We start from the raw sequence: 13,916 nt of genomic DNA, 5'->3' as shown, positions 1-13,916 counted from the left end.
AGTCCTTAGTTTTCCAGTGATGCTGGCTGCAAGAAAAAATGGAACCATTGGGAAGAAAATTTCTGTTATTTAAATTCCTAACCCATCTTGGACTCATTGAATTTAGGCATGAAAACACTTGAAAAAAAAAAGTCACCACTTCCTCTTAAATCATAAATCATATTGACAAATTTTAAATCATCTATACTTGGTCATGCCAAATGTGTAAGGAAGATTATAAATTTTAATAAGGCCTTTTTAATCAAATGTTAAGAAAAATGTGAGGATATAATAGAACAAATAAATTGCATTGCTCAAATACATAATTGGGTTAATAGAAATATAGAGCAGCAAATCTGGTTTATATAAAAAGCTCTATACAGTACATGCACTCACATTTACAAATGTTTCTTAGCTACCTATTCATTATCATTCATCATTCTATCTGTTCATATAGCACTCCAACCACATGGGTTTATGAGTGGAATTTCATAATAATATTAGTAATTATTACCAGTGTAAGTTAAGAAAAATGCCATTTTTCATTTGCAAAGTTATTTCCTCCAAAAATAACAATATGAAATACAATTGAATAGTACCTATATAATAATTATATATAGGTCACCATTGTAATTAACATAAAATAACATAAAAATATTGAAAAATGTTAAATTTCCAAAAGATTCAATAACAACAGACTTTCCCCAGGATATTTGCTTAAGAAAATAACATAACTGATGCACACAAGAAAATATCATTTACTCTAATTCTTACTGAAAGAAAATGTAGACCAATAATGTGATATGATTTTGAACCTAACATATTAGTCAATAATAAAAAAGAAATTTAAATTCTATTATGAAGACCTCTAGTGGTAACATGTATCTGAAAGGTGAGGCCTAGAGTTGTGTACAGTGTCACAAACCATGTTACTACATTAAAATTAAATAAATCAAGAAATAATAAATATGGTGTTTATTTTAAAAGTAGACACAGAATAAACTTAAAACATGAAGGCAATATGTTCAAACAGTGCATATTTTCTGCAAGAAGACAATTATTTAGCAGAGATCCTAAATCATCTGAAATTAAACCATTGAGCATGATGTATATATGAGTTCAATGAATTCATGTGATGATTACAGTTAAGAAAACTATGTTCATTTAAAAGCATTGCAGTAGCAAAATCTATTGAGAAGCCTATAAAGGTGAACTTGAAAATTGTCATTATGAAGTATTTTTTCTGAGATGGGACCTGGCCACTATTTGGGTGACATAGGAGGAAGGAAGATATTATATAAACTTTATGGTCTCAAAATACACAGAAGCAGAGAATAAAAAATTATAAGTAATTAAAAGACATAATAGTAGTAATTATTTCTCAATGATGAGTAAATGTGTTATTGCTCCTTTATAGATTTGTTATCCTGACCTGAGACACTTGGTAAATGATTCTCCATTTTAATTTTTCAGGCTGAAATCCATGATGCACCTGCAATGATTCTCTGAGAAGCTGAGGGAGATGGATGCTTCCAGCTTCTGTAGTATACTATGCAAATTAATTGGGAAGTTATTTAAGTCTGAGCTGGATGGAAATGACTTGGTATAGATGAGACATCCCCTTGCACACACAAGAAAATTTATTTAAATTTTGGGTCAGTCTTATTCTGTGTGTGCTGTGTGTGTGTGTGTGTGTATCTGGGTGTGGCCCACTAGAGTTTTAAAATACCTTTAAATTAATGCTGGTAATTTTATATCTAAGCAACAATGAATAGAGACTTTGAAGATGACACTTGACTTTTCTAGAGATTATAAAGGCACACCTACTCATCAAGGCAGATGAGGTGTATTGAACCTCCAGAAGCTTCCATTTCTGTGTCTGGGAAAATGTTGCTTAATTTTTGTTTAGAAAAACAAAAATGTCTCCATTCCACATTCATAAAAGCATTGCATGATTTACCCAAAATTATTTAAAAAAATATTTACCCAAAATTATTTTACCTAAAAGTCAACTTGCCACATTAGGGTTACATGGCTCTAGCTAAGACTTGCTTTATATAATGTTGCATTTATTGTCTGTGATACCAGCAACTACTACAGGAAAAAAAATGAAGGGATTTGAATTGTCTCTTTTGCTGAGTCTTTAGAATTATTGCAAGAGTTTTTCCCTTTATGACTTATCAGTTTAACTAAGAATATAATGTTGCCCTTTTTTAGATTAATGAAATTCCTAACTTTAGTGCTGAGCAAAATTTTACATTAGTTTTATGACTTTAGTTATACCATTTCAGTGTCCACAGATTATTTCCTTATTATAAGTTGAGATATTCAAAATCTAAGATCTATCACAGTTTAGGAAATCAATATTTCTGAATGTTGCAGTTTAGTGTTTAGGTGGATATAATGTTTCTAAAACATAGCTAAATTCATTGATAACTGTATTGTGATTATGTAATGATTGTGCATGCTATTTTTTGTAAATACTTTTCTCTATAATACTGAAATAATGACCATCCACATGTCCATTTCAGAATTTCTTGAATTTTCTCTAACTCAGAAGCAATCAGAAGACTTGATAACTGATTATGATATGACACATTGTCTCTGCTTATGCTCTTCTAGTCTATGATTTCTTTAAATGTTTAACTTTGTGGAGATGGAAAATATGAATATTTTGCTCTGATTAAAATATCTGATTCATTCTTAGTTTTTATATTTTTCTACCAGATTTCAACAATTTATCTGTAATCTTTGATGTGGAAAGCATCATTTAGCTCTTATGAGTTTTAAATAATATGAATACAAGAAATATCTGACAGTATCATATCATCATACAATCATGCTGCATTATTTCTATGATGTTATCTAAAGAAAGACATTGCTAGGGAGGTGAAAATTGCACTCCACAATGTTTTCTCACCCATTCAAAACCAGTAACTTAGTGCTTTCATCTTTCTGTGTAATTTGTCTTTTCAGAACCTAAGGAAACTCACCAGAGCATATCCAAGAACTTCTATCCTCAACAGAAGGAGAAGATGTCAGTGTGAGCAGCTGATATTTAACTCAAAGTTAACCTCTGAATTCAGTAACATTCAGAACAGTGTGAACTTTGAAGGAAAAATAAGTCCATTTCAATCCTTCTTTGGTCTCTGGAGGTTAGACTATGCAATCTAAGCACAAGCAGAATGTCTTGTTTTTGTGGGTATTTGGTATTCTGGGTAAATACCCTGGGACCAATATACCCTGGGATGCAGTTTCACTCATTGTTTCTACAGAGTATTTTCTATTGAGTTTCTTTAATGAATACACATAGTTACCTGGAATTTCAGTGTAGGTGCGTTAACTGGTCAAATTACTGGGAAACTGTTTTAATCTTCATGTTAGATTCATAAATATACAACAAAAAGTCTTAGTTCTAGTTAGCAGATCATTAAGTTAATTAATAACCAGTTAAGATTATGCTGTCTAATAGACATATCCGTTATCTGAAAAGGGTTAATTCACAATAATGACTACCAATGATGCAGCTAAATTCTCCCTAATCTTTACACTAAATGCCAATCTAATTACACTTAGAGTGAGGTAAAAACAAATAGCCATTTGTAAAAATCCTGAGTGTGTGGTCCATGTTTTCTCTAGCACAAAAATAATAATTATTAAAAATAACCTGATTGTTTTGAGGTTATATTCAAATTAGAAGAGGTGACACTGTGTATTCAATTATAACAAACCATGTTTTATCCCAGGCTCTGATTTCAGAAATGTGAGCTTTTCAGCCTTAAAAAAAAGCCATAAAATAGAACTCAGATAGTTTCCAGGTAAACTATCATTTTAAAACAAAGTTGTAATTAATGATCACTTCATCTACATTTGTAATCTAAGAATAGCAAACAAGAGGTTTAAGTTATTCATTCAGCACATGTATATGTCTGAACTGGAAGAAAAAAATCTCCTCTATTAATTAATAGAAAAAATGAAAACAAATCTATAGGTTCTGAAGACATGGGACAAAAAAGCAGTAAGTCTAAAAAAAATAATATAAAAGTATATAGGTTTGTAAGCTGTGGAGCTCATATCTGGCAATCAGATTAAGAATGTATAAAAAAGAAAAGTTTTAGAATCTTTCAAATATTAATATCTGAAATATAGTCATGTATAAGCAGGACTAGATCTATCCTTTCACATATTATGAAAAGAAATAGTAATGTCATAAATAACAGAGGAGATGTAGCTCAAAGAGTAAGAATGATAAAATATTTCACCTTTAAGTAGTAAATTGGAGTCTTAGAGATACACTGAGGCCCTACAACTGTTCATGACAGTAATGTGGAAGAGAAAAGACACATGGAATTTGTTAGAATGTTGACCACCATAATCTCTAAAATATTTTCTAAATATTCTCTAAAGTTCATTGAGTTTCTAATAATATCTAAACCATCAACATGAGAACTCAGTGAAGTTAGGTATGAAATCACCAGAAATTGCCACATCATTATAAATGAATAAATAGTTCTATAAACTAATAATCTTGTGCAATTTTCAATGACTTTGGCTCAGTCATGGAAACCTAGGTAAGGAAGATCATAAATTTCATTATTTCCCATTTCAATCAAATGAAAAGAAAATGAATGAATATAATAAATATTATGAAATATATTTTCAAATATATACTTTTATTAATTGCACTATGGACCACTGAATTTTGATTTACATTAAAGATTTTACAGTCCATACACTCATATTATAAAGGTTTCTTAGCTACTCATTCTAGTCTAATCATAATCATTCTATCTATTCATACATCACGCTGACTACCAAGGTTTTATTATTGCAATGTAATATTTTCAGTTATATATGAGGAAAATATTCCTCATTTTTATATACTTCTAATAGTTACCATTATGAAATGCCAAAATAATAGTACCTATTCATTACATAATTATGACACATAAATAACTTATTAACAAAAAATATCATAAAAATTGATCTGAAAAATACTATTTTCCTAAAAGGAAAGTATTGTACAGACCTCAACACGTCCAATCTGATTAAAACAACTATGAAATAAAATTTTGTATCTAAGTAGTACACTATCAAAAATAATATAATCAGTAGAATATATTATGATAAAGATTTTTGGTAATAACATACATCTGAGGAGGTCTGACTATAGACCCTTATATCAGGTACAGTCTTATAAACAAATACTACCTCAGGGGTCTCTCCCAGTTGAGCGCTGGGTTGCGAAGCTGTCCGCAGCCTCTGCAGCGCTGGTAGGATCCCCGGGGATCAGCGAGTGTCCCACATGGCGCGCAGACCTCTCCTGACACCTGCTGCTCCCCTCAGCAGTGTACTTCGTAAGTCTACCTGCTCTGCTCTCCGCTCTGACTCTGGTGAACTCTCTCACCCTCCCACACTTTTGACTGTATCCACTACTTGTATAAATAAATAAATCTTTTAAAAAAAGTTACCTCAATAAAATGAATTCAATTAAAATAATAATGAATATGATTTACTAAAAAATAAAAAAAATAAGTGTAATACAGGCAAATGATAGGATAAAATTTGTGCATTCTTTTTGGAAAAGAAGAAATTATTATTGGTTCATAGATATTACTTCAAGTCTTTGTCCTTTTTAGGAATCTTGTGTTAATGAAGGAGATAAAGATGGTCGATTTTCCTTTTCAAAGAAATTCCTACTTTCCGTGTTAATCCAGAAGTTTCCTTTAATTTTACATAAGTAATTCTACCATTTTATTACCCCCAGGTTTTTCATAGTCATATATCTGAGGGAACATTCAAAATCTAAGATCTCTATCATAGTTTTGGTGAAGATGGATATTGCTTCATGTTTACATGGATATGTTGTTTTTAAAACATAACCAAAGGATGGTCTCACTCATAGCAGGAATCTAGAAAACTTAAATAAGGGACTAGGAAAGTGAATAACTATAAGAAAGTGAAAATCAAAATTAACCAACAACTATGAACCAGAGATACTCTATGGGGGGTGGGGGGCTGGGAGGGGAGGGATTGGGGTCAAAATAAGAGGGTCGCAATTGTATGGGGTATATAAAAATAAAATTTACATAAAAATAACCAAAATCTGCTAAATGTATTAAGATATTGTTAATATCTTTTACCAGCTAATTTTCTTGTAAATGGTTTTCTCTATATTTCTAAAAAATTGACCATTGTCCTGTCCATTCCAGGATCTTCTTGAACTTTCTCATTTCAGTATTTTCCCCTATGAATTAAAAGAAATCAGAAGGCTGATGACTGGCCATGAAAAGAAGCATGTCTCCTATTTGCTCTTTCAATTTTATGCTTTCCTTTGGGTCTATACTGTGTGTAGGTGGAAAATATGGTGACTTTGTTTCACTACAATGTTTCATCCATTCTCAATTTATAAATTTTCTGCATATTTCAACACTTTTCCTTTAAATTCAGATGTGAAAATTATCTCACATCTCTTATATATAAGTCACTATTATAAGACATTGTTAGGGAGGTGAGAATTGCACTCCATAAAATCCTTTTGGAAAAAAAAAGTTACAATGTTCTCTACCATCTTCCTAACTTCTAATCAAATAATCATATCTCATAAATAATAATTCATACTTTACCAGTACTGGCTGGTTATCTCATCCACTCAAAACAAGTAACTTATGGGTTTTCCATTATTTGTAATCTATAGTTTTAGAACCTAAGGAAACTCATCAGAGCATATTGAAGAAATATTCCCTCAACCAAAGGAAAATCTGTCTCCATGAGCAGCTGACATTCCTGTCCTGATCTCTGCAATCCAGTCACATTCAAACAACAAGCTCATTACAACCTTAATTTGGCCACTGGTGATTAGGCAATTAAATCTCGTTGGCACAAGCAAAGTTTCTGGGTGCTGTGGGTATTTCATGTTCTTAGTAAATAACCTGGGACCAAAACTTGCCATTATGTTGATTATTCTGGGCAACTACATTTTGTTGATTTACTGATCAGAAATAGTTACTTAGTATTTTGACTAGGTATTTTGTTTATTGGACCATTATTGAAACATATTTGAAATGTGTGTTAGATTCTGAAATATTCAATGAAAAGACTTAATAATCATTAAATTAGCAAGTCAATAATTTAACTCAATTAATAAATAAATATTATAATGGCAAATAGACAAGTCCATCACATGAAAGGGATATCTTGTCTGACAACAATAGTATCAAACTGAAAACCTCACTAATAGGTGGAAATTAAACAACATGCTCTTTACAACCAATGGGTTAAAGAAGAAATCAAAAGAGAAAAGAAAAAAGTATTTGAGTTTGTTATTCTCACATTTATAATTTAGATATTAGGATAAACTCTATGAATTATAGAGTTAGAAAAATATTAGAGATCATGTGGCAAACATCCCACCAAATTAAAAATGTGTCTCTCCATATCTATGCAGCTGTCATGAATAGTTATGGGACCTCAGTGCATCTCTAGGACACCACATTTACTAATTACAATGAAAACATTTAGCATCTTCCTCATTGAGCTACATCTCCTCTGCTATATACGATTATCGTATTTCTTTTCATAATATGTGAAAGAACAGATCTAGTCTTGCTTATACATAATCCTACAGATATTTGAAGCTACATATATAATTTCCTAGTGTGAATTCATTTTTAAAAGAGGATAAAATTTTTCTCTACTTATCATTTTTCATGTTTGTCCTGCTTCTTGGGCTCACAGCTTGAAAATATACACACATTTAAAATCTGATATTTGCAATCCCACCAGCAGTGTGAAAAGGGTCCCTTTTCTCTACAACCTGACCAGAATTTGTTGTTGTGAGTTTTTGTTTGTTTGTTTGTTTGAATATGGGCCATTCTCACAAAAGTGACATGGCATCTCATTGTGGTTTTGATTTGAATTTCCTTGATTATAAGTAATGTTGAACAGTTTTTCATAAACTGTTGGCCAGTTACCTTTCCTCTTTGAAGAAGTAGCTTTTTAGCTCTTCTGTATCTGAGGCATATAGCAGAGGCGAGGGGGAGAGAGGGGTCAAAATAGGGGAAGGAAGAGCACAAGGACTTTTGGTGATAGGTCACAAGTGATGTGGTGGTGGGAGATTTGTGGGGACAACACCTGAGGGGAGAAATCAAATATTGTCCAAAAAAATGAACAAAGATATAAGTGAATAAAAAAGTGTAAAAAATTGGGCCTCCCCGGTGGCGCAGCGGTTGAGCGCTGGGTTGCGAAGCTACCCACAGCCTCTGCAGCACCGGTTCGGTCCCCGGCTGCTCCCCAGCCACTGGAGGAGGGTCTCACATAGTGCACAGACCTCTCCTGCTGCCTGCTGCTCCCCTCAGCAGTGTACTTCGGTCCTTCTGCCTGCTCTGCTCCCTGCTTTGGCTATGGTGAGTTCTCGCATCCTCCCGCGCTTCTGACTGTACCCAGTGCTTGTATAAAAAAATAAAAAAAATAAATCTTTGGAAAAAAAAGACATGTTTTATGATAATGAAATATATACTCATTAAATATCCTATTGGGAATGACCTTGAACAATGATTATATTTTCACAAAAATGAAAGTTTTATACTAGGCAAACCATTGGCCACACATCCAGATCTTTTGAATAAGTGTCTATTTGTTGGGCCTCCCTGGTGGCACAAGTGGTTAAGCATGATGCTGTGAAGCTGTCTGCAGCCTCTGTGGCACCAGTTAGATCTCTGGTCGTCCAGGGAACTACCCACATGGTGTAGCAGACCTCTCCTGTCTCACCTGCTGCTCCCCTCAGCAGTGTACTTCAGTCTATCTGCCCATTCTGGTCCCCACTCTGTCTCTGGTGAATCCTCTTACCTCCCGCACCTCTGCCCTGTACCCCACTTCTTGTATGCATTAATAAATAAATCTCTAAAAACATTGTATATTTGTTATTATAAAGTAAATTAATAACTTTCTATTTTGAATATTCTTGAATCTTGCACCAAAGTATAATATTTTTCAATAATTTAATCCAATAAACAAAAATAAGCTGAAATTCCAGGTAACTACTTAGAATCATTAAATCAATTCAGCAGAAAAATACTCTGCAGAAACAATTAATATAATTTCAACTTTGGCCCCCAGGGCACTGGCCAGCAAAGCAAATACCCAGAGCTCCCACAAACTCTGCTTGTGCCAAGAGATTTCATTGCATAATCACTAGGGGCCCAAGAAAGATTGAAATGGACTTACCTTTTCTTGACAGTTCTCATTTTTCCGAATGTGACTGATTTCAGTGATCAGGACTTTGAGCTAAGTGGCAGCTACTCACATCGACAGCTTCTCCTATTGAGGGAAGGGGATCCTGAAATATGCTCTGGTGAGTTTCCTTAGGGTCTAAAAAAGCTAGATCACACAGAATAATGGAAAGCCCATATGATACTTATTGTGAATGGCTGAAAGAACTAGTAATGTCATTGAACTTGTTAAAAATGGAATACTATTGATAAACTATGACTATTTTCATGAAAATTAGGAATCTGGGGGGACTATTGCAAATGCCATCTATTCCAAGAAACATTTTGTGGAGTGCCAATTCCACCTCCATAACAATGTCTTTCACTATATAACCATTGTAGAAGTAATTCAGCATGGGTGTATGATAGACTAATACTATTGGATGTACCTCATATTCTTATCATTCATTGACACTTATATTAGTGAGTTATAAGAGATGTGCGATGCTTCCCAAATTAGAAATCTCAGAAAAAAAATGTTCAAATATGTTAGAAAAGATTGAAAATCAAGAATGGATCCAACAGTTTCATGAGAGCAGCATAACCATATTTTCCATCTTCCCAAAGGAAGGATCAAGAAGAAACCATAGATTGAAAGAGTGCAGTAGGAGACCACGCTTCATATCATAATAGTCACGCAGACTTCTAATTTCATCTCATTCTTAGGAGAAGATTCTGAAGTAAAGAAATACATGAATTTCTGAAATGGACTTCTGAATGGCCATTTAACAGAAAAACAGAGAAAATGACTGGGATAAAAATAACTGGTAAAAATCATGGAGTTCATCATACTTAATCCACTTAAAGATTTTTTTTTTATTTTTTGAAAACACTATATCCACCTAAACATTAATATTTAAAGACAGTAATATTTACCTAAAGTGGTAAACATTTAGGTAAGTATTTACCAAAATTTTTAACTAAAGATGTATAGCATTTTGAATGTTCCCTTTGTTATAGGACAGTGAATAGGTTGAAGGCATATATATTTTCAAGACATAGGAAAGAGATAAAATTTTCAAAATGATATCAAAAACTGTAATTGCTTCCACTATGTGGTATAGTCACTGACAAGAGTACATTTAAATTAATGGAATGATCAAATAAATACTTTTAGATAAATCAAGCAATATTTCAATACATAGGAAATGAATTTTTTGTTGGGTTCCACAAAGAAAAATAAGCAACCTTCTCACGGACACATGGAAATGGAAATTTTGGGAGGCTTCAGAAAACTCACCTGGAAAGTTGCAGTTATAAGAGATGATGCCAGATGAGTAAGTGTGCCACGATCACCTGTAGAAAAGCAAGGGGTTGCCTTCAAAGACTCCCTTTAATATTGTCTAAAATAGAATCACTTGGTCATACGTAATAATATGTTAACAATCCCGTGGAATACACAGACACAAACAAAATGACTGAACCTATTCAAAAATAAATTTTGCTTCTATGTGCAAAGACTGTTTCATCTATGCAGAATCTAGAAGCATCCATCACCCTCAGTTTCTAAGTAAATCGTTACACCATGGATTTCAGGCTGAAGAACTGAAAAGGAGAATCATTGTCTTACATGTTCTGGTCAGTTTAACAAATCAGCAATAAGCCAGCAATAAACACAACATTCCCTCACCATGCAGAAATAATCACTGATGTTGCAAGTTTCATTGCCGTAAACTCCTTTATTCTCTGCTTATTTCATTCCTGTGCATTTACATGTTTTGAGAACATAAAGTGTTCATATCTTACTTCTTTATCACCAAATAGTTTTCAAATCCCATTTAAAAAAAAACTTCAAAAAGGTAATTTTCAAGGCTGCATAAATATTATCATGAAAATAATTATTTAGTTGTATTTCTAGTTTTTGCCAATGTTTGACATATATTTGATGTTTCATAATTTCAATTATGGATAATGTAAATGTTTAGTTAAAGAAGCAAAAATATATGGCTTTTACTGCTCAAATACAAAATGAAATTATAAAATTGCAATGAGAAATCCAATGTAATTGGAGTGGTATATAAATAGAAAGAATGATTACTGAAAAAGAATAAGGCTAACAAACATTTAAAAATGTGAGTATATGAGCTACAGAAAACTTTGTACACAAATCAAAATGCAATGCCCTAGTACTACGAAAAAGATTATATATTTTAAAATACATTGTATTAATTTTATTCAAATATGCATTCTCATTCCCATTGCTTGAAATGGCAATTTTATTTATTTTTTAAAGATTTATTTATTTATGCAAGCACTGGATGCAGTCAGAACCGCGGGAGGGTGAGAGAATTCACCAGAGCCAGAGCAGGGAGCAGAACAGGCAAACAGACGGAGAACACTGCTGAGGGGAGCAGCGGGCATGGCAGGAGAGGTCTGCGCGCCATGTGGGACCTCTCCAGTGGCCGGGGATCGAACCGGCACCGCAGAAGCTGCGGGCAGCTTCGCAGCCCAGCGCTCAACTGCTGCGCCACCGGGGAGGCCCAAAATGGCAATTTTAAATGGCAAAATTTAAAATCCCCTTTATCTATGTTTTCATGACTGAGCCCAAATCATTTAAAATTCTCCACTAGATTAGTAGTTTAAAGAACTACCTTTCCATGAATGATGAAGTGGTGACTTCTTTAAGTAATTCCAAGCCTAACTTCCTTGATTTCAGGTGATAACGAGTTTCAATGACAAATTCCAAATGTTTCCATTTTGTCTTGAAGCCAACATCACTGGGAAATTAAGAAGCAACATGGCTAATTTTACTATGAGTGGATTTCTTCTGATGGGATTTTCTGCTACGCCTGAGCTAGAACTCGTCCATGCGTCTCTGTTCTTAGTCATATATGTGATGGCGTTAATTAGCAATATTCTTATTATCACCGCAATTTCCTTGGAGAGTACTCTCCACTCACCGATGTATTTCTTCCTGAAACATCTCTCCTTTCTGGATCTCTGCTACATTTCCGTGACTGTGCCAAGGTCTATTTACAACTCTTTCATGCACAGTGGCTACATTTCGCTCGGGGAATGCATGGTACAGTGTTTTGCTTTCATTCTTTGTGCGGTTGCTGAGATATCTATGCTCACGGTGATGTCTTATGACCGCTATGTGGCCATCTGCCGTCCACTGAGCTACGAAATCATCATAGATGTCCGCACCTGTGTCCGAGGAGTCCTGGGGGTCTGGATCAGTGGGGTCATTTCAGGGGCTATGCAAACAGCGACCACTTTCTCTATGCAATTCTGTGGCTCTCATGTCATTCACCAGTTCTTCTGTGACATCCCCCAGCTCATGAAACTCTCCTGCTCTAATAGGTATATCAGCGAGGTTGGCGTCAGTGCCTTCTTGTCTTTGGCGGGCTGTCTTTGTGTCACGTTTATTGGAGTGTCCTACACAAAGATATTCTCTACTGTGCTGAAGATGACATCTGCTGAGGGCAGAGCTAAGGCTTTTTCTACTTGCCTTCCCCACCTCACTGTGGTCATTTTATTCATGTCAACCGGAATCTTTGAGTTTCTCAAGCCACCTTCTGACTCTCCAAGTGCTCTGGACCTTTTTCTCACTATTATGTACACTGTTGTGCCCCCAACTATCAACCCAATGATCTATAGCTTGAGAAACCAAGCCATAAAAGCTGCTCTCAAAAAGGTTTTTCGAGGAAGAAAAACTGACCTCTTTTGCTGATGCACATCTGTTAATTCTTGTTTGAGTGAGAATTTCAAAATATATTGAGAAAACTTTTGACTTAAGTAAGTTGAGACAAATAATAATTAGAAGATCTTATGAAAGAAGAAAGAGTAGTGAATAAATTCAAGAAACAACCTCCAGATAGATCTGGGAGAGCTGTCTAAACTCTGGGCTTCTCCATTAGGTTTTTATACAATTTGCATAGATCCAAATTTATACAATGTCCAGGATCTGAGTAGGAGTCTTCATTTTTTTTTTAAGATTTGTTTATTTATTTATTTATTTATTTATTTATTTATTTATTTATTTATTTATTTGTACAAGAACTAGGGTACAGGCTAGAACCACGGGAGGGTAAGAGGATTCACCAGAGACAGAGTGGGGAACAGAACAGGCAGACTGACGAAATACACTGCTGAGGGGAGCAGCAGGCATGACAGGAGAGGTCTGCCGATCCATGTGGGACTCTCGCTGACTGGCTGGGATGGAACCTGCACTGTAGTGGCTGCAGACAGCTTCATAGTGCTGTGCTCCAGCCCCTGTGCCACCAGGAGAGGCCCAGGGTGGGAGTCTTCTTAATGAATCTCTCTGATGTCATCTATGCATTGAGGATAGCAAAGGTGGTGCTAAAATTGACCCAATTTAGAGCTTTATTATCTGGGAACAAGCTTTTCAACCCTGCTGCAAACCTTGAAGTCTGTCTTTCTTAAAGTTAATGATTTGCCAAGCAGCAGTTTCCTAAATGCTGCCTTTTCAAAAAGAGCATGGTTCTTGTGCACAGCAGCTTCAAGGCCAGGCCAACTCCATCTTAACCTTGACTTGTGCCCTTTACTTAGGGCCAAGGAGAATGTTTCCCAAATTGTTAGCTGTGGTTATCCAAACATGACACAGACAGTCAAGAATTTATAGCTAAATAGACAAATGGTCATAGGGAAAGTCACAAAATTGCCATAAAGATGTGCTTCTGAGTAATGAAAATATTCACACATATA

At 34.4% G+C, this 13,916-nt stretch overlaps 1 protein-coding gene across 1 annotated transcript; it reads left to right on the top strand.

Annotated features, from left to right (window-relative positions):
• Positions 1-11,985: 11,985 nt before the first annotated feature.
• LOC311167711 (olfactory receptor 14J1-like) lies at positions 11,986-12,921 on the top strand (the record flags this gene model as incomplete). The annotated part of the gene is made up of 1 exon (XM_084228762.1): positions 11,986-12,921. The coding sequence occupies one exon, from the start codon at positions 11,986-11,988 to the stop codon at positions 12,919-12,921; it is 936 nt and encodes a 311-aa protein (XP_084084888.1).
• Between the last annotated feature and the right edge of the window lie 995 nt (positions 12,922-13,916).

This window comes from Talpa europaea, assembly GCF_964194135.1.
Source record: "Talpa europaea genome assembly, chromosome: 2".
Classification (NCBI taxonomy): Eukaryota; Metazoa; Chordata; class Mammalia; order Eulipotyphla; family Talpidae; genus Talpa; species Talpa europaea.
Note: the sequence above shows the minus strand (reverse complement) of the source record. Positions and strands in the feature narration are given on the sequence as shown.